The sequence below is a fragment of the Anguilla anguilla genome, chromosome 8, assembly GCF_013347855.1.
Source record: "Anguilla anguilla isolate fAngAng1 chromosome 8, fAngAng1.pri, whole genome shotgun sequence".
NCBI classification, from domain to species: Eukaryota; Metazoa; Chordata; class Actinopteri; order Anguilliformes; family Anguillidae; genus Anguilla; species Anguilla anguilla.
The window spans coordinates 5107139-5129126 of NC_049208.1; the positions used below are offsets into that span (position 1 = coordinate 5107139).

Here is a 21988-nt window from a genome sequence, read left to right on the forward strand (position 1 = left end):
CACACAACACATACACACACACAGAGGTACATGCATACAAGTACACACAGTCCCATCAGCAGTGCGAGAGCCACATTAATGGGACTAGGCCGTGGTTACCGGGCCAGGCTACATTCACAGGCCTCGTTTACAGAACCAGACTGTGTTCAGTCTGTATTTCCAGGCTATAGTTCCTCTGTGATTGGAGGATGGAAGACAGAATTCTGCAATACGAGCTAGGAAGCTCTCTTATGAGATAGAATGCTGAGATAGAAGGTTGTGAGATCGAAGGTAGAATGCTGTGATACGAGGTGGAATGCTGTGATATGAGATAGAATGCTGTGATATGAGATAGAATGCTGTGATATAAGACAGAATGCTGTGATATGAGATAGAATGCTGTGATAGAATATAGAATGATGTGACACTGTGCATTGAGAAATTTGCAGACAGCACCAATCTCATTTGCACTGTCCTGTGTTGATGTTGCAGTGATGCAGGCCATTTGACCTTTCTGGAAAAATTGGGAAAAGAAGAAGTGGTCATTAAAAAAACATGACCATTGCACTCAACCATGACTTCAAATGATTACTGAACATATTTTAGTGGATGCTCTTATCTAGAGAGACTTTCAAAGCAAGACAACATAAGTGCATCTAACTGACGGTGATTTTGCAGCTATTTTGTCGGGGTTTGACAGAGATTTTGCGAGATTCACAAGATAATTTGTGAAGGGATTTACAAGGAATTTCTTGGTCTGATTTTTGCCGTGTTGAACCAGAGACTTTGGAGTAACTGTCAGAGATGTTTGGAGGGGTGAGAGATTTTTGGGAATTTGTGAGGTGATTACTCTGAATATCTTTAGGTGATTTTTGGTGGGGTTTGTTTAAGATTTCAAGGTGACATTGTGGCATTTTTGGGGAAATTGTGAATGATTTAGGGCTAATCTTTTAGGTTTTGGGGGGGGGGGGGCATGTGAGGGTGGGGCCACAGGCAGATCCTGCAGCATGTCCCCATATGAACCGGCAGCACATTCCACCCACAGCCCTTAACAGCAGTGCCAAGCTACGCTAACCGGATAGCAGTCCCAGCCTCCCCCACCCCCCCCCCCCCACTACCACCACCACCCCGTTTCGCCCCCTCTGCCCCGCACCTCCCCCTTACCACCCCCAGTCCCTCCACTGCCCCCTCACCACCCCCACTTACCCCCACCCACATCGCACCCAGCGCCCCCCCCTCCCCCACCCAGGCCTCACCCACCCCCTGGGGCTATTTTTAGCCAGGATCAGAGCCCTGCAAAACTTAATATGGGAAAGGTATCCTGGATATCTCTCACTCTCATACACCTTCTCTCGTTCACTCTCGCTGTCTCCCACCTTATCCCTCTCTCCCCAGACCACGCCCCCAACACCCCCCCCCCACTCTGTACCCCCCTCCCTGTCTGTTCTCTCTCACTTTTAGGGTTGGCCCGCACCCCTGACCACACCGGGCACCCCAGACCCACCCCCTCTCTCTCCCCCTGTGTGCGGTTTTGTTAAATAAAGGGGGACTCAGCACTAAGTCTGGCTCTTCCCTGGCTGCTGGGACCTTACTCTACTCTGCATTTTCACTAGTGAGGAGACATGAAGTGGGGCTGGCTGCTTTTGGGGGTCCTGCTCTCCTTCGGGGGGCTGGCCTGGGGGGAGAAGGGACTCGATTTTCCCGAATACGATGGAAAGGACCGGGTGCACGACCTCCACGCCAAGAATTATAAGACAGTGATGAAGCAGTACGACGTTATGATCATCTACTATCACGAGCACGTGGGAGACAGCAAGGCCGCCCAAAGGCAGTTCGAGATGGAGGAGCTCGCCCTGGAGGTGGGTGGGAAGATGGGGACACTGTGCAGGAGGTGATGGGGGGATTAGGGACACTGTGTGGGAGGAGGTTGGTGAGAAGACAGGGACACTGTGCAGGAGGAGGTGGGGAGGTGAGGATGCTGGGCAGGAGGAGGTGGTGGGAGGATAGGGACACTGTGCAGGAGGAGGTGGGGAGGTGAGGACACTGTGCTGAAGGAGGTGGGGGCGCTGCGCAGGGGAGGTGGGTGGAAAGCTGGGCACACTGTACAGGGGGAGGTGGGGGCAGGATATGCAGGTGCTCTAGAGCTACAGGTCTAAGAGCACTGAGCAGCTCAAGGCTACAGGCACCTGCTTTTAGAAGAGCTGAGAAAGCATGTAAGAGAGAGAGAGAGGGATAGAGTGGGTGGGGAAGGAGAGAGAGGGAGAGAAAGGGGGGGAGGCATAGAGAGAGAGAGATGAGGAGAGGAGGAGAGAGGGGGAGAGAGAAGGAGATAGAGAGACCTGATAGAAAGTAGTGAGGGGTAGGGGCTGGAGGGGAATTGACGGGGGGGTGCACCTTCACTGGTCTGTGGCCTGTGATCCGTGAACTTTCTTTGACTGAGCTGAGATTGTGTGTGTGACCTGTGTGTGAAACTGGTGTGCGTTCTGAACATTTTCTTAAAAAAAAAAAAATTTTTAAATAATTTTTTTCTTTTAATTATAGTTGGTGCTCTGATGGGATGTGTACACTTGGACAGCTGTGTTGGGACTAACCCTTTTACACACAATCCCTTTTCACAGACATTTACTCAAGAAATTCATGCTGAGCACCGTGATCAAGGGTACAAAACCACTGCCCTTCCAAGGGAATCAAACATAAAAACGTTGGCGTTGCAACCTCATCATTATACTCTCGTGGGTTCCCAACCCAGTTCCTGGAGGTCTACTGTCCTGTAGGTTTACACTCCAACCCTAGAAAAGTGCAAATCACTCAACAGCTAGAGATCTTGTTGAGCTGTTAATTAGAGGAATCGGGTGTGCCAGATTAGGGTTGAAATGAAAACCTAGCTCTCCACTAACAGGTCTGGGAATCACTTGATTGCTACCCGTGCTGGTCCAGTGATGCTGTGTAGCTGTGCTGGGTAGCTTTGTTAGGTAGATGCACTGGAGTAGATGCGCTGGGTAGATGTGTTGGGCTAGACGTGCTGGGTAGCTGTGTTAGGTAGCTCTGATAGATGTTTTGGGGTAGCTGTTCAGCAATGTAGGGGGAATTGTATTGAGTAGCCATGCTAGCGTCGCTGTGTTATAACATCCTATAGGTAGTTGTGGTGGGGTAGCTGTGTTGGGTAACTGTGTTTTTGAGCTTATTCCTTGATGAGGTGTGATGACCCATCACTATCATACACACACGCATGCATGAACGCACGCACCCGCCCACACACACACATACACACACGCGCACTCACAGGAACACACACTCACACACAGATGCACGCACACACACACACACACACACACACGCACACACATGCACCCACTCACATACACACCCATACACATATACACACTCACACACACGCACACAAACGCACGCACACGCACATGCGCACACACACACACACACACACACACACCCACACGCAACCCATTCACACACACACAATCAAACGCACGCGCACACGCACACACACTCACGGGACACGCTACACCTGCGGTCCTCCGCGGCCCCCCCGCGGCCCCCCCGTGTACCGGCGGGCAGACGCGTGGCTCGGAGAAGCGGGCGGTCGGGCGGAATCAATCGTAGCGACATTTATGCAGCAGCAGCAGCGGCGGCGGCGTCGGCGTCGTCGTCGGATGGCGAGCGGAGCCTCCGCAGCCTGTAAGTGAAACCCGTCTATTTCAGGACCTGCCGCACCACCCAGGGCCCATCAGCATACATGGACTCTTTCTCCGTCTGCATTTTAAGCTGAGAAGACGGGAATTCTTTTTTTAACGGAGGGCTGGAAATAGAGTCGAAGGGGGGGGTGGGGGGGTGGGGATGGGTGTTGGGGGGGTTCGGGGGGGGGGGGGGGGGGGGCACGTATCGCACCATCTCAGAGGCTTGTACACTGGGAGCCTGGAGAAGAAATTAGGGGGTTCATCCAACACTTGTGTGAACACGAGTTCAAGTGTGCATTCCGGAAGCAACTGAATATCACTGTCACCACCCCTACACACACACACACACACACACACACACCTGTACACCCCCACATCATCTGAACAGTACACACACTTATTCCATGCCCACTATACCCTACTCCCCCCTTACCTCACACCACCTGCACCCTCTTACCCCCCCCCCACACACACACATACACACACAGACCACGCACCCCCATATTGTCTGCACACTACACCCCCGCATGTCAGGTATCACGAAACATCACCGCTGCCCCACACTCCCAAACCCAATACACCCTCAGCCCCCATGACTTACTGTACACCACATACCCCATGCCTCTCCATAATCACCAATGGAGTGAGTTGCGGTGCTGTGCTTTTCTGTATCTCTGCTGTTCCATCCTGTGCTGTGTAGCCGTGCAGAATTCCACAGGAAATCACTGTCAAAAACCAGATAAGTATCCCTGGTGGAAATTCCAGCTTGGGTGCAGTCTGGTTTTAAGCTGGTCCTGCTGGTTTTTCAGCTAGTCCACTGGTTTGAAGCTGGTTTGGAGATGACCAAGCTGGCAAAAAGATGGCTGACATAGCCACCAAGCTGTCAAGACCATGTCCAGCTGGTGGGCAAGTTTGGTATGGACAACAGACCATCACCAAGTTATAGATGGCATCAAGCTGGAGCAGAAGCTGGTTCCAGCTAGATTCAATCTCAGGCCGGTCGCTGGAATTTCCACAAGGGATGCAATTTTTATCTTATAAAATGAGCCAGATTTTTTTTTAAATTGAAAAGTTCAGATATACATCACTGAACATAGGCTACATAACATGCTACACAAGTGTGATGTAACTTACAATATGTCACGTTTGACATATTTAGCTATGAAATTATTGGGAAGTCAACCAATACAAATATACCAGCTAACAGTTGTATCATAATAAAAATCATTTTTATTCTTGGCAATTTACTCACACTATTTGATAATCTGTTTAGTTTGCTGGTTAGCTCGCAAGCTAACTACTCTACCTTTAGTGTAGCAATAATACTAGTGTAGGTATAATGATACTGTCTGCAGTGAAGTACAACAACCGTGGTGAAAATTGAAATTCCAGTTAAGATCAGTTGGGATTCTAAGATGGTTAAAATGATTTTAAATTGTGTTTTCGACAAAGTGGGTACAGGGTGTTATGACATAATACGAACATCATCGTAATTCTGCTGTACAGTTCAATTGTTTTCTCCAAATCGATAGTCAGGTCATTAAATCTACTAACATTAGGAAAGTTTCGTTATAAGTTAGGCGCAGTATGAAATGTGCCCATAAAAACGAAGTGCGCTGTCTGCATTGTATGATAAATAGCTTCTCGTAGCAGGGTTGTATGACTACGTTACAGTATCGCCTGCAAGCAAAGCATTCCTTCCTAGCTACCGTTAGCCAGCTAAACGAGAACGATTATGCCTGGGCAAACTTCCAACGGCCAACCTGACTCAGCTAGTCTGGCTGCATGTCATGTTAAGCAAACATCTTTAGGTTTCAAGTGCTTTGGAAAGCGAAGCACTTACAAACTTGGATTAATGGATTTCATCAAATGGCTGCCTACTTATCGACAGGGGTTATAGTCGCAGTCGGTTTAGCACTGAATTTAAAGGAATATGTCAATGAATATTTAACGAACAGCAAGTTCAAAGGTTTCAAATAATGTGTGTTCAAATAATAATGTTCGGCTAATTAGTTCGGCTAACTAATTAATCTCATGGAAAATAAATAACCAGTTAATTTTTTTAATCGGTTGACAGCCTTAGAATCAATATATTATGCAGTAGGGAGCTTGAAAATGCCTAAGTGCTTGAGCTTCGTCCTGCTGTTTGATTGCCCAGTCTGTAAGCGAGTTTCTACTGTAAATGCTTTTGCATTTAACCCAGAGCTCAAGGAGCGCTTTGAAGTGGCAAGAGTGTAAATTCAGTTCGCAGGAATCATAGCTGACTGTGGATGCTAGAGAGCCTTGATTCTTCTTTTAGTTTAAATAGCTGGGGTATCCTGGTTTCCATGGTGATATTCATAATTCATTTAGGACAGTGAACTGGATTGTTTTGTTTTCAAGTTTTCAAACCTACGGCCTTTGTTCTATCCAAGCTATTCCGGTACAGGGAGCTCTTAAGGAGTGTTCATGTTAGCTCCCTCCTTTTCCAATCGGAAGCCAACCAAGAGAAGTACTGTGTCAAACATGCAGGGTGATGTCACAGGCATTCAAAAATGATGTCACCATAGATACCTCACAGTGACAGTGACATCACCACAGACAGTAGGTTGCTCGATGACTCAGGGTGCTGAAGCAGACTACTTTATAGGCTATGGGGTGAAGTGTCAGTTTAGCATGTAGCATGAGTATGACCCCCAGCGATCTAGCGTCTCACACATATTCGCACGTGTCACATTGACCCATCACCATTGCAAGGCCTTAACCCTTTAAACGTAGGATCACAAAAGATCTTAATGGAACATTCTAGTGCTGATGTAATCACTACTAGTAATTGAAAGCAATGGAATTCTAGACTTAAAATTTAGAAGAAAAATAAAAACATTCCAAAAAACCTACACTTCAACGGGTTAAACATTCTTATTTTATCTGGGTCTGATAGGTATTGAATTGATTAAACTATCTCTCTTTCTCCGTCTTTCTGTCCTATATCAAGATCTGTGTTTTTTTTCCTTCTCAACCTCCAACCTGCCCTTCGAAGAACAATTCTGTTTTTCATCTGATTTCCATATTTTTCCTTTTTTTTTCTGTCAATTGGTAATTTTCTCAAAGTCTCTCACAGATTTGACTTGAAATTTTTGTCAAGATTATAATCATATTTAACTAGTTGCTTGTCTTGAGTTCCTAGGTTTAGACAAAAATTACCATTTTAATGTCAGTGTCATTCTCTGTGTTTGTTTGCCTATGTAATCTTGCAAATGTGTGACTGTCTTTGTGAATGTCTGGTTATAATGTAAGCAGATACATGCACACATGCACACGCACGCACACACACACACACACACAGATGTGATGTAGGAGTGTGCATTGTGGTTTGTGGGTGGTGGGGGGTGTAAGTATTGAGGTGTAGGGGTGCAGTTTGTGTGGGCACACTGTATCTGAGGTGTGGGTTTTGGGGTGTGAAGTTATGGAGGTGCGGTATGACGTCCGTCAGCAGATCCCTGTCCCTCTCGGCAATACCGCCAACTCGCCAAAATAGTCGCGGGTCAGTATATGCTGCAGGGCACTAAATTTACCCTCTGCCTGCCACCAGACCCTGCTCTGCTGAGCTCATTCAGCAAAGAGCTGCTTTCTGCCAACACTGTCATTACGCCCGTAAATCTAACGCCACTTCCCACACAGGGCCCTCTGCTGGAGACAGTCTGTCATTGCAGTCCTGTCTCACAGCTGAAACAGGTGCGGGGGAAGGTGGGGTTTCTGCCAAGTTCATAAGGAATGCAGTGTTAGACTCAGCAAAGACCTATGGAGTGTGAGTTGTGGGACAGGGCACTTCCTGCTAAAGCGTATGAGAGCACTTCCCATTGAGGTGTATGGGTTAGAGCACTTTCTGTCGAGGCGTATGGGATAGAGGACTTCCTGCTGAGGTGTGTGGGATAGAGCACTTCCTGCTGAAGTATGTGGACTAGAGCACGCCCTGCTGAAGAGTGTGGGATAGAGCACTTCCTGCTGAGGTGTGTGGGATTGAGCACTTCCTGTTGAGGTGTGTGGGATTGAGCACTTCCTGCTGAGGTGTGTGGGATTGAGCATTTCCTGCTGAGGTGTGTGGGATTGAGCACTTCCTGTTGAGGTGTGTGGGATTGAGCACTTCCTGCTGAGGTGTGTGGGATTGAGCACTTCCTGCTGAGGTGTGTGGGATTGAGCACTTCCTGTTGAGGTGTGGCACTTTTGGACCGCACAGAATGAGCTCAAATGCAAATCCTCCTCTCTGGCTGTGTTTCCCACCAGCCCTGGCAATAGCAGTCTGAGAACCAGCAGTACGAGCACTGATCAGTACTGAATCAGGCTGGTCTGAACTCCGACCCTTGACCATGCCCGCTCTGATTGGGTCTCCTTCCTCCCCTCTGTGTGCGGGTATGTACGTATGTGTGTGCGTGTGTTTGTGCACGTGTGTGTGTAAAGGGGGGGGGGGGGGGTATGTGTGTGGGGCGATGCGTTTATGAGAAAGAGAGAGAGTGAATAGGCGTGTTTTTTTGTGTGTTTATCCACTCTATTTCCTTCCCCTAGATTTTTTGTTGATATTATTTGATTTATATTAAGTTGATATTTAAGGAAACTAACTACTTTTTGAATGCGGTATATAGCACATTCAATGGACTGTATGGTGTAAAATAGCCACTGGCACTGGCCCTCCTGTCAACAGGTACATGCAGCTGTACGACAAGTTAGTAACCGAAATAAAACCACTCACTGCCATAATACTGAGCAGGATTTACTACTGTAGGACCACAGTCACACATGCCTACAAGCTGTGTCAGAGCTGTGTGTTAGAGCTGCATTTGAGCTGTGTTAGCGCTCTGTGTTAAAGCTGTGTCTGAACTGTGTGTTAGAGCTGTGTGTTAGAGCTGCATTTGAGCTGTGTTAGAGCTCTGTGTTAAAGCTCTATGTTAGAGCTGTGTCAGAACTGTATTTAACCTGTGTTTGAACTTTATTTAAGTTGCTTTTGAGCTGTTTGAGCTGCTTCAGAGCTGTGTCAGAGCTGTGTGTAAGCTGTGTTTGAGCTGTTTTGGCTGTGTCAGAGGCGTGTTTGAGCTGTGTGAGCTGCATCTGGGCTGTGTTTGAGTGTTTCAGAGCTGTTTTGTTCAGGCTGCTTTTGCGCTGTGTTTGAGCTGTATTACAGCTGTCTAAGCTGTGTCAGAGCTGTGTTAGAACTGTTTGAGGTTTGTTCAAGCTGCTTTTGCACTGTGTTTGAGCTGTTTGAGTTGTGTCAGAGCTGTGTTAGAGCTGTGTTTGAGCTGTGTCAGCGCTGTGTGTAAGCTGTGTTTGAGCTGCGCCAGAGCTGTGTCTGACCTGTCTGATCTGTGCTTGAGCTGTGTTTGAGCTGTGTTTGAGCTGCAAACATTTTCAAACCAGCACTCCCTACAAAAACACAATACAAGAGTAAGCCAAATTATCCAACAAACCAAATTATCGAATACTAGGGTGATGTAGCCAAAACAATAATAATGCTAATTTGAAGTTATACTTCTGTGTATCGCTGTTAGCATTATGTATTTCATGCCAATGAATTGTGATCTATTAAAATAGAAAGATTGAGAGGCTGAAAATGATGCAGAAGGAGATTGAGAACAAGAAGCAGAGAGGCTGACAGAGAGAGGCCTATCTAACCCTGAATGGTTATTCATAGTCCGAATTCATATTAATTATAATAATAATAACAATAATAATACATAATGTTATTGTCGAGACTCTTCACGTAAATGATATCTGTTCCAGTTATCTGTAAATGTATTATTATTATTTCCGACATATGGTGCTATATATCAGATTTGACATTTGTTCTATATATGCTCCCCATTCTAACAACCAAAAAAGCATAATTGAATTGAACTGAATTGAATTAACTGGGGGCGGAGGGGGGGGGGGGGGCAGGCGAGGAGAGAGAAAGAGAGAAAGAGAGAGACTGGGAGGGAGAGTGAGAGAGAGACTGGGGAGGGAGAGACTGGGAGAGGAGAGAGAAAGGGGAGAGAGAGACTGGGAGAGGAGAGAGAGGGGAGAGAGCGAAAGAAAGAGAACAAGACGGGAGAGAGAGAGAGAGATACTTGGAGAGTGTGTGACAGAGACTGGGAGAGAGAGAGAGTGAGAGAGAGACTGGGGAGGGAGAGACTGGGAGAGGAGAGAGAGAGAGAGAGACTTGGAGAGTGTGAGACTGAGAGAGAGAGAGAGACTGAGGGAGAGAGAGAGAGCGCTTATGTCAGCTCTTGGATCGAGTGTCCCTGCTCCCTCCAGCCATGTCCCCCATGGCCTGCCAGTGGAACTCGCCTCTGCTGTTGACTCATGGCTTCTTGGCTTCTGGAATATTCCTTATATAGCGGTGTCCCGCGCAGGCGGCCGCCGGGCCTGCGGCAGAGTCAGCCGCAGATCTGTTTAGCAGACGGTCCGCATTTTACGGAAGGGGAGCGCTCTGGACCCCCAGAGTCCCGCTCGTATTAATACCCCTCACTGACAAATATGGGCACCGATCGGGGCGCGGGAACTAGGGGAACGTGGGATATCGACGCCGAGGCGGGAGCGCAGAACTGCTGGGACAGGCAGAACACCCAGCGAGACCGACAGGGCACTGACATGGCGGTGTGAACTGACGAAACGCAGACACAGACTACTGACACACACAGGAGTGTGACACGCGGATTACTGACACGTACAGGAGTGTGAGACACGGACTACTGACACATACAGGAGTGTGACACGTGGACGACTGACACATACAGGAGTGTGACACACAGACTACTGACACATACAGAAGTGTGACACATGGACTACTGACACATGCAGAAGTGTGACATACGGACTACTGACATACAGAAGTATGACACACGGATTACTGACACATACAGGAGTGTGACACACGGATTACTGACACTTTGAGCACAACGACAGACTGTTTGCTACAGGACAATTTCTGACTACTGACTACTCAGATTACTGATGCATTTTGAACAAGGAGATAAATTACTGACACAGAAGAGTGAGCAACAAATTATTAGATGTATAACAGAGATGGGAAAAGGATTATGAACACACCCAGAACAATTACATTACATTACTGGCATTCAGCAGACACTCTTATCCAGAGTGACTTACACAACTTATTACATAGCATTTACATTGCATCCATTTATGCAGCTGGATTTATACTGAAGCAATGCAGGTTAAGTACCTTGCTCAAGGGTACAACGGCAGTGTCCATCCTGGGAATCGAACCTATGACCTTTCGGTTACAAGAACCATTACCCATTATACCACACTGCCGCCCAGAAAAATGATGGCAAGAGATTACAAACGGACGGAATATAGACACAGACAGTCTATTGACAAGATGAGAACAGTAACACAGATTACTGACACATGGAACAATAATGAGGTTTACATGCACGCAGGGTTCTATACAATGGCCAATGTCGTGACAACAGTCAGTAGATTGTTTATGAGCACTATGAAATATGATGGCCATTGCTATCCCGGTATATATGGTATTAAGAGTGTCCCAAATTTCCAAATAGTAGTATCCCAAATACTGTACTAAATTTCCAGCTGTTATGTAGTTTTTTAAAGTATTACAATAAGGTAATGCAATAATAAAGTATTACAGTTCAATAATGTGCAACCATGATTTGTCAATTAATCAATGCATTTGTCTCAACACTGGATTATGCGTGTAAACATAGTCGGTGACAAATTACAGACACATACAGACATAACTGTGGCACAGATGTACCGGCAGACACAGGTATTGGGAAGTAGGGTATGAGTGTAAAATTACAGGTGTAAAATATATCTGTCCTATCTGTGTAACAAGACAACATCTGTGTAATGGTGAATACTGTGTGATGTAACAGACTCAGTAATGGAGAATACTGTGCAGTGTAACAAGCTCTGTAATGGAGAATACTGTGCAGTGTAACAAGCTCTGTAATGGTGAACATTGTGTGATGTAACAGACTCAGTAATGGAGAATGCTGTACAGTGTAACAGGCTCAGTAATGGAGAATGTTGCATGATGTAACAGGCTGGAGAATATATTTAACAGTCCTCTTTTATCATCATAGTTTATCTTGATTCTTCCATAGATGGCACGCAAGGCGGTTCTGAAATCATTATTGGTCCATCTTGTATTTGCAGTTCTGGGTTGCCTTGTGTTTCCCAAGTGCTGTGTGTATAATTAGACCTTGCTAGGTGCTGAAGATGCTATGTTCATGTGTCAGATTTTATCAGTCAGTTCGGGGAAAAGACTTGCGCGGGCAATTTCTTTTAAAGAATACAAGCAGCGTTGGAAACTGCAACCAGCTTTTCAGATCCAATTACATTCGCATGCCCATTTTCAAACGTGCTTATATAATTCTTAAACATGGTACTTACATGGTACTCATGGGAAATGGGAGTGTCTCGGGAGTTAAATATTTAAAGTGTGAGGCAGAGGGCCGAAATCTATATCCAGTGCAGTGTCCCCATCTGCACCAGCCTATTTTTTCCTTCAGAGCCTTGGGTGGTGCCTCAATCAACCAAATTAATTATAAACACTAAGCCTAAAAGTCACCATCCAACAACCTGTTAGCCCAAAGGCAAGTTTCTTCATCACAAGAAGTAATGACTCTGACATTATCCTGAAAAAAAAAATGAATTAATAGAACTGCTTTAGGAGTGAGGCTGAGTAGCCTTAGCCCAGCATTGCCTGTACTCAGGGACCGCTCTAAGTGTAGGCCTACACTATGTGTACTTAGCAACAGTGCAAGGTGTAGGCCAATCTTGTCTATTCTCAGTGAGAACTATAGGTGTAGGCCTACGCTATCTGTACTTAGTGGCTGCTCTAGGTGTAGGCTTACACTGTCTGTACTTAGTGACAGCTCTAGGGGTAGGCCTACCTTGCCTGTTCTCAGTGAAAAGTATAGGTGTAGACCTATATTGCCTGTACTCAGTGACAGTTCTTGGTGTAGGGCTTCACAGTCTGTACTTAGTGACAGATCTAGGTGTAGGCCTGCACTGTCTGTACTTAGTGACAGATCTAGGTGTAGGTCTACACTGTCTGTACCTAGTGACAGCTCTATGTGTAGGCCTACACTGTCTGTATTTCGTGACAGCTCTAGGTGTAGGCCTTCACTGTCTGTACTTAGTGACAGCTCTAGGTGTAGGTCTACATTGTTTGTACTTAGGGACAGCTCTAGGTGTAGATCTACACAGCCTGGACTCAGTGATAGCTTTAGGTGTAGGCCAACACTGTCTGTACTTAGTGACAGCTGTAGGTGTATGCCTACACTGTCTGTACTCAGTGAGAGCAATAGGTGTAGGCATACACTGTCTGTACTCAGTGAGACGTGTACACAGATGTTCACAGAGCTTTGACTCAGACAGATGTTCTGTGGAATTGCATCTCATATTAGCTCTTGGGTCTCTGGCTCAAAATAGGTGGCCAGCTGGTTGGTATGATGAACCCTGCAATATATCATCTTCTGCAATACATACAGCCATTGTTACCAAAATCACAGTCCTCAAGGGCCAAGAACTGCTGGTCTTCCACCTTCCCTTTACCTGGGAGTCAGGTGTGAAGACTGGCCAATCAGTAGCACTAAATGTTCAGTTGATTACCTGGGAGAAGAAAAACAAATTGAATTTGAGGGCCGGATTTGAGTATACATATGACCTACAGTATTCCAGGTTCATTAAATGACATCAGTGCTGAGAAATCCTTTCTTTTACCATTGAAAATAATCCATTAATGGACTGCATTTATATATCGCTTTACAATTGATGCCTCTCATTCGCCAGAGCAGTTGGGGGTTAGGTGTCTTGCTCAAGGACACTTTGACACGCCCAGGGCGGGGTTTGAACCGGCAACCCCCCAACCGCCAGACAACCGCCAGACAACCGCTCTTACCTCCTGAGCTATGTCGCCCCCCCTTTAGCTTACTCATTTGTCCTTATTTTTTGTACTTTATCCATTTCCTTTCTTATACTGGCAGGTAAAAACATGATAAAGTATAATTTCAAACAGGGAAACTTTTGACCAAGGACCAATCTGAGTGCTGACATAAAATACCTAATTAACCCTCAAAACGTATCATTCCACCGAGTTTGTGAGGTTTTTTTTTCTGACAGCGTTGTGGTGTCAGATGGGATTTTTTGCACTCTTGCTGTATAATTTATATACATGTGTTAATTTAACAGTAGCCCATGCTTTTTTAACTGTGGGAATATGTATTAATGGGTTATTTGTTGTGCGTAACCTGCTGACACAATAGCATGTCTGTCATCAGTAGCCTATGATGAAAGGTCATTAAAAGTAGACGACAGGTGAGAACAGATTGAGGGGAACGGTTCAGGTTAATGGAAGGAACAGAAGTGCCAACTGCCACTCCTGTCTCAGCAAACGAACAAACTTAATTAATAGTTAATCCATCCTGTTTCCGGGTTGTCAATACAGTGAACTGGCTAGAGGAATAAACGGACTGGAACATGTTGTAAATTGGATTGGATTGTCATTGGCTTTGTGGAACTGCTGGTCAAGTTCAAGTATGACTTTACCGTTTTTAATTACTGAATGTCAGAAGGCCTTTCCGGCCAAATTTAACCCCTGTGTGTGCGTGTGGGCGTGTGTGTGTGTGTGGGTGTGTGTGTGAGAGTGTGTGTGTGTGTGCATGTGCGTGCGTGAGTGTGTGTGTGTGTGGGCTTATATGTGTGTGTGTGTGTGTTTGTGTGTGCGTGTGTGTGTGTGTGTGAGAGTGTGTGTGTGTCTGCGTGAGTGTGGGGGTGCATGTGTGTGTATGTTTGTGTGTGCATGTGTGGGCGTGCATGTGTGTGTGTGTGTGTGTTTATTTATTAGTGTGTGCGTATATTGCCGTGTGTGTGTGTACAGCACATGTGCACGCATATGTGTGCGTGTGAGTGTGTATGTGTGTTTGTATGTTAGTGTGTTTGTGTGTGTGTTTGCACGTGTCTGTGTGTGTGTATATGTGCATGTGTGTGCATGTGTGCATTTGTGCGTGTATGTGTGTGTATATTAGTGTGTGTGTGTGAGAGTGTGCGTGCATGTATGTGTGTGTGTAGATAGTGTGTGTATGCCCTTGTGTGTGTGTGTGTGCGCGTGCATGCATGTGTGTATGTATACTAGTGTGTATGTGCGCATGTGTGTGTGCATGTGTGCATGTGTATGTGTGCACACGTGTGTATGTGTGTGCGTGTCTATGTGGGTGTGCATGTGTGCGTGTGTATATTAGTGTGTGTGTGTGTGTATTAGTTTGTGTGTGTATGTGTGTGTGTGTGCGTGTGTGTGTGCATATTAGTGTGTGTGTGTGTGTGTGTGCATGCGTGTGTGTATGTATATTAGTGTGTGTGTGTGTGTGCGTGTGTGTGTGTATTACTGCATGCTCTACTTTCTCGCAGCTGTCTCTGCATTATCTCGGCCCAGTTGGCACACCCTCTGTGCCAGCCTGGATGCCATCATGCCATTGGCCAGTGCAGCTGTCAGTCACAGGCTCTGGTTTCATACAGATTTAGAAAGTGCAGGAGCAGCTTTCTCCACCCACACATTTAAGGAGCTGAACACCCTGCAGCCAGAGGGATCGCAGCTCTGTGCCCATATGCCACACACACGCACGTGCTCAAGCACATGCACACGTACATATGCAAACGCACACACACACATGCACACGCGCGCACACACGCACACATACACCTACATATGAAAACACGTGTGCACACACACATGCGCACTCATGCACACATGCACACGAACATATGCAAACACGCGCACACACACACACTTGTGCACGCACACACATGCACTTACACGCACACATGCGTGCATGCACACACTGATAATTAAAGTTTTTGTTTGGATGGTGTGATGTTGCAGGGACCTGTAGTGCTGTGTGAGGTCCCCCTGGGCTCAGCCCATTGAGATGAGAATTCTCACTGAATTCTGACCACCTCTGGCTATATAGTGTTAGTCTGACTGCTGAGCCTAGTCTGGCCATGTAGAAATATGATCCTCTGGAACACTGAGATAGACCTGGGCAAAAGAGAAACTGGGATAGATAATGGCTATACAGATAGGTAAGGAAGAAACAGACAGGTACAAGATATACAGACAGGTAAGAAAGACACAGACAGGTACAAGATATACAGACAGGTAAGAAAGACACAGGCAGATAAGAAAGACACAGGTATGAGATATATAGACAGGTAAGAAAGACACAGACAGGTATAAGATATACAGACAGGTCAGAAAGATGCAGACAGGTATAAGATATACAGACAGGTAATAAAGACACAGACAGGTATGAGATATTTAAAGACACAGGGAGGTAAGAGGGGTCATTTAACCTCTAAACCTGTTTTAATCTGTCTTTTCTCCTGCAGTTTGCCGCTCAAGTCCTGGAAGACTTTGATGAAGAAGACATTGGCATTGGTCTTGTTGACGAAAAGAAGGACCACATTGTGGCCAAGAAACTGGGTAACCCTCTACTGCCCCCTTGCTGCAGAAACAACATACTGCGGATCTTCCGATCCACCGGTTCCTCTCACAAGGCTCCGTGATTTTTCCTTGACAAACTGGAGTGACTGATCAGTTAAGACTTTTGTGCTGTTGTGTTTGCACAATGACTGACATGGCTAACAGAACTGCAGCTAATTACATTCACTTGCAAACAATGTGTGGGGAAAAAAAAAACTCTTGTGAGGTGAATCTTATTGATGTAATGCATCTGTTGTTAATGTGTGTGTAGAACCACTTTAGCGCCGTTCCGTAGAATGAAGAGAATGTGATGATCCATGGTATGAAAGGCAGGTCAAGGAGGTCAAGGAGGATTACTGTAAAATGGACATGTGCCTCTTGTCAGATGCCACCACCAGGTCATTAGTGACATCAGCTAGCTCTGTTTCAGTGCTGTGAAATGATCTAAATCCAGACTGTAAAATATCATAAACACACACACACACACACACGATCGCACGCATAGTCTCCCTACCTGTGTCTTCTGTATATGTTGCCCCCATTGACCTCCACATACCGTCTCCATGTGCAACAGGTCTGGACGAGGTGGACAATGTCTACATCTTCACCGAGGATGAGGTCATCGAGTACGACGGCGAGCTGGCGGCGGACACACTAGTGGAGTACATCTACGACGTGAGTGAGGGAGGCAGGGAGACCTGACCAATAGAATCGCCCGATACATTGTCACGTGACTCCTATCTTCTCCTCCATTGGTTCTCCTCTCCGCAGGTTCTGGAAGACCCAGTGGAGTTCATAGAGAATGAACGCGAGCTCAGAGCTTTTGAAGACATCGAAGAGGACATCAAACTGATTGGCTACTTCAAGAATGAGAAATCTGAACGTATGTGCCAGCACCACGTGGATCTAGAACTAGGAAACTGGAAACAATCTCAAAACTATTTTAAAAAAAAGAGAAACACAATTGGAGTGCATTGGTTACAGTGTGTAAAGATTAGTGCGTTGGTCACAGTGTGTAAAGGATAAGTGCGTTGGTTACCGTGTGTAAAGAATAAGTGCATTAGTTACAGTGTGTAAAGAATAAGTGCATTAGTTACAGTGTGTAAAGAATAAGTGCATTGGTTACAGTGTGTAAAGAATAAGTGTGTTGATTACAGTGTGTCGGACGTGTTTCTCTTTCAGATTTTGTAGAGTATGAGGACGCAGCCGAGGAATTCCATCCAGCCATCAAGTTCTTTGCCACCTTTGATGCAAAGGTATGAAACCGAATCATCGAATCAGAGGAGAGTCTGGCCTCTGCATCCTCCAATCAGGGGAGAGTCTGGTCTCCGCATCCCCCAATCGGGAGAGAGTCTGGATTCTGCATCCTCCAATCAGGGGAGAGTCTGGCCTCTACATTCTCCAATCAGGGGAAAATCTGGCCTCTGCATCCTCAAATCAGTGGAGAGTCTGGCCTCTGCATTCTCCAATCGGGAGAGATGCTGGACTCTGTTATTGGTGTTGTTGTTGTTGTTGTTATAAAATTTAAATTAAATTAAATTAAATTAAATTAAATTAAACTGTTAGTTCCTTGGTCCTGCAGGTTGCCAAGAAGCTGGACCTGAAGTTGAATGAGGTGGACTTCTATGAGCCCTTCTTGGATGAACCCGTTACCATTCCCGGGAAACCCTACACTGAGGCAGAGCTCGTCGACTTCATCGAGGATCACGACAGGTGAGCTCACCTGAAGGCCTCTCTGCATCTCTCTGTCACACAAATGCACACACCAACAGAGCCTCTGTTTCTATTACACACATCTCCTGTCTCATACATGCTCTCTCTATCTCTTCTTCTCTCACACATGCACACGCATGCACACACACACATGTAAACATAACAATGGTAAAATGAAAACCATTTCAGTAATTTTCCCTTTATGTAGAAATTGCTGAATATTTCTATTTTTCATTGTAGACCAACTTTGAGGAAACTGGAGCCCCACAACATGTATGAAACCTGGGTAAGAACTTCTTAACATAGATTCTACAATTTCACCACCACCGTCAGCTGCTATAGGTACAGACTGGTGACAAATTAAAGGAAGAGCCAAGATAAAGTGTCTTAGTAAGGTGTTGGGCCACCATGAGCTGCCAGAACAGCTTCAATGCTCCTTGGCATAGATTCTACAAATCTGTGGAACCCTACTTGGAGAGATGACACACCATTCTTCCAAAAGATATTCCCTCATTTGGTGTTTGATGATGGTGGTGGAGAGGGCTATATAACATGTCGGTCCAAAATCTCCCATAGGTGTTCAAGTGGGTTGAGATCTTGTGACTGCAAAGGCCATAGCGTATGATTCACATCATTGAATACAAAGAATAACTTTGTATTGATTTGCAGTGACCTTTCCCTCTAAGGGGAGAAGTGGACCCAAACCATGCTAGGAAAATTCCCCCCACAGCATAACTGTCCCCACCATAGATATCTTTATCAGCATATTTATCGTAGATATGCTTTCCCTTGCCTAGATATCTACCTTTTCCTGAGCATAGTTGTCACTCTGTACAGGTTTCAGGAGGCCAAGCCCTTCACCCAAAATCACCCCCATCTCTCTCTCTCTCTCCTTCCTTTTGTTCAGGAGGACGATATTGACGGAGAACACATCATCGCTTTTGCTGAGGAGTCCGACCCAGGTATGGAGGGTTTGGGATTACAGACCGGGGCTGGCCACTAACTATCATAGACACAACGCATGGATTTGAAAATAATTTTAATTCATTTTCTGGGCCGCCAAGATTTATCACAATGTTTGAGCGTGACAATTATCAGTCATTTTATTAATTATTTGATTTTCTTAACTGTGCAAAACGGCAAATGATTCCTCTAGAAAGTGATCTCACTTTTCGAAATCACAACCTGACAGATGCAATCAGTGCAGTCCTAAATGCTGGAAATGTAAACAACTGGTCACTGAAACTAAGTTTGTGTTTAAACAACAAGCAAATGATAAAGAACCCAGCCTGCCTTCATTCAACAGCTAGAGACGTCTCTGAACTGCTAATTAGTAATGTCAGGTGTGCCAATTTAGGGCTGTATTGAAAGCCAGCTGGGCGGTAGACCTCCAGCAACAGGGTTGGGCAGCCCTGCGTTGAAAATCAAGCATCACAGGGGAAGTAGGGATGGGTCAAGTTTGGGATGGCCTGTCCTATAGGAAGGAAAGACTGCGTATAGTCTATGTTCGTGATGCAGGAGTTTATGCATGGCCATTTTATACAGCTGTGGATTTGCTTCTCCAGCTCTGCATTTGACCTGTGACCCCTCCCAGATGTGTAGAGTTCATGTTTGGAATGCAGGAGTTTATGCACGGTCATTTTATAGATCCGCAGACTTGCTTCTCCAGCTCTGACCTGTTTGACCTTTGACCCCTCCCAGATGGTTTTGAGTTCCTGGACATCCTGAAGGAGGTGGCTGAGGACAACACAGACAATCCAGACCTCAGCGTTCTCTGGATTGACCCAGATGACTTCCCCCTGGTGAGAACCAACCGCGACAGTCTACAAGGCCTTATATTGAACACAGCTGTGATCACCTTATAGATCTTATAGCAAACACAACCCTGATTGCTAATAAGAGCTCATTCTGAACACAACATGATTACCAATAAGATCTCACAGTGAACATAGGTTTGATCACCAGTAACTTTATTCCAAGCTTAACAGAAGATAGGTATAATATACTCTCTGTAAAAATTTTGTTTCCCATAGCTCTAAGCTACTAATATCTTCTGGAACTTTCTGTTATTTTTTTGTTTCCTGCAGCTTGTCCCATACTGGGAGAAGACCTTTGGCATTGACCTGTCCTCCCCGCAGATTGGAGTTGTACATGTTAAAGATGTGAGTAAAAATGCAAAACTTTCATTCCAACTGACACAGTCCCCCTGGAGTGATGAACTTTGTCTGGTAGTATTTCTGATATTGCATTAATAAAGGGGCATGGTAGCGCAGTGCACTGCTGCCTCACAGCAAGTAGGTCATGGGTTTGAATTGACTGCAGGGTAGTTTGCAGTGTAAATGTGTGTGACTGCAGGGTAGTTTTCAGTGTAAATGTGTGTGACCGCAGGGTAGTTTTCAGTGTAAATGTGTGTGACTGTAGGGTAGTTTTCAGTGTAAATGTGTGTGACTGTAGGGTAGTTTTCTGTGTAAATGTGTGTGACTGCAGGGTAGTTTTCAGTGTAAATGTGTGTGACCGCAGGGTAGTTTTCAGTGTAAATGTGTGTGACTGTAGGGTAGTTTTCTGTGTAAATGTGTGTGAATGCAGGGTAGTTTTGTAAATGTGTGAATTACCTATCCCTCTTGCAGGCGGATAGTGTTTGGCTGGATATGGATGATGAGGATGACATGCCAACTGCTGAAGAGCTGGAGGACTGGCTAGAGGATGTGCTCAGCAACAAAATTGATCCTGATCATGATGACGACGATGATGATGACGATGACGATGATGACGACGATGATGACGATGACGATGATGACGATGACGATGATGACGACGACGATGATGATGACGACGATGACGATGATGACGACGACGATGATGATGACGATGATGATGATGACGATGATGATGATGACGATGATGATGACGATGATGACGATGATGATGACGACGACGATGATGACGATGATGACGATGACGATTAAATTTTTCCTGCCACCTTTCACATTGCTTAGCACTGGTCAAAACTGCCCAGAACCATCACAGTCTTCAAGCTCTTTGTCGTCACTGTCTTCAAAGCTTCCTGTTTTCCTGCTGCAAGTGTTTGCCTCGTTCAAGCTGCCTGCTTCTGCTATCAGCCTAAATCAAACATCTCCCAACTCATCCACCCACCCTGGCAGCTTTCCCCAGCCTGCCCCTCCTACACCACTGCCCTCCTGCTCTTCTACCACCCTCCCTCCTGCCCAACTGCCCCTGCCACCCACCCACCTGCCCATCTGCCCTTGCCACCAACCCCCCTGCCCAACTGCCCATCTGCACCAGGCACCCACCCTCTTGCCCAGCTGCCCCAATCACTCACCCTCCTGCCCTACTGCCCCAATCACTCACCCCCTGTGCCCTACTGCCCCCGCCACTCACCCCCCTGCCTTACTGCCCGCGTCACCCACCCCCCTAACTTCCCATCTGCCCCAGCCCCCATCCCCCTGTCCTGGCACCTCAACAGCTTCAGCCTGTCTGTAAGAAATCCTGCTTCCTAACTCAGATTCATCGGGGGAAAAAAAACAAAACAAAACAAAAAAAAAAAAAAAACTCAAGTGACCTCACAAACCTCTTCACTCCTGATCCTCTATTTAGAACTGGCCACAAGAAACAAACACTAACAAGCAAGCAAACAACAACTAATAAGCAGCTTGTGTCTCACCCTGTCCTCCGCAGCGAGGGCCAGGAGGCCATGAGGATAAGAGTCAAAACAAGAGGGAGAAGGTCGATTTTGATCTGAGTCGAAGCAGAATGCGGAATGTGGTGTCTTCAAAGCCAAACGAATGCCATCATTTTATTCGTGAATGATGTAGCCTGTTTGTGCTACGACGTGTGTGCACACAGTTACAAGTACACAAGTGCTGGTAGTTGACACACAGGTGGGTTATTTTTACATGAAGAAATATGTTCCTTTTTTTTTTTTTTTTAATTTCCCATTTTAACAAAATTGGAGCCCGGCTGTAGGTGTGATAGGTTTTCTGCCCTTTTCGGCAGACAGCAAGCCAGCTGTAAAAATGGGTTGAATGTGTTTTTTGTCCTGTTTAATATCCGCGTCCCTCCTCTGTGGGAAAGCTCTGCCTCTGATTAAACATCTGCG

The 21988-nt window shown here is 46.0% G+C and overlaps 1 protein-coding gene across 1 annotated transcript; it reads left to right on the forward strand.

Moving 5' to 3' along the window:
• Window positions 1-1448: 1448 nt before the first annotated feature.
• LOC118233106 (calsequestrin-1-like) lies at window positions 1449-21385 on the forward strand. Its single transcript, XM_035428464.1, has 11 exons — window positions 1449-1838; window positions 16065-16158; window positions 16733-16833; window positions 16930-17041; window positions 17341-17414; window positions 17741-17871; window positions 18112-18157; window positions 18779-18833; window positions 19573-19673; window positions 19959-20033; window positions 20499-21385. Exons 1-11 carry the CDS (start codon window positions 1602-1604, stop codon window positions 20835-20837), a joined length of 1365 nt encoding a protein of 454 aa, XP_035284355.1. The 5' UTR covers window positions 1449-1601; the 3' UTR covers window positions 20838-21385.
• Window positions 21386-21988: the final 603 nt, after the last annotated feature.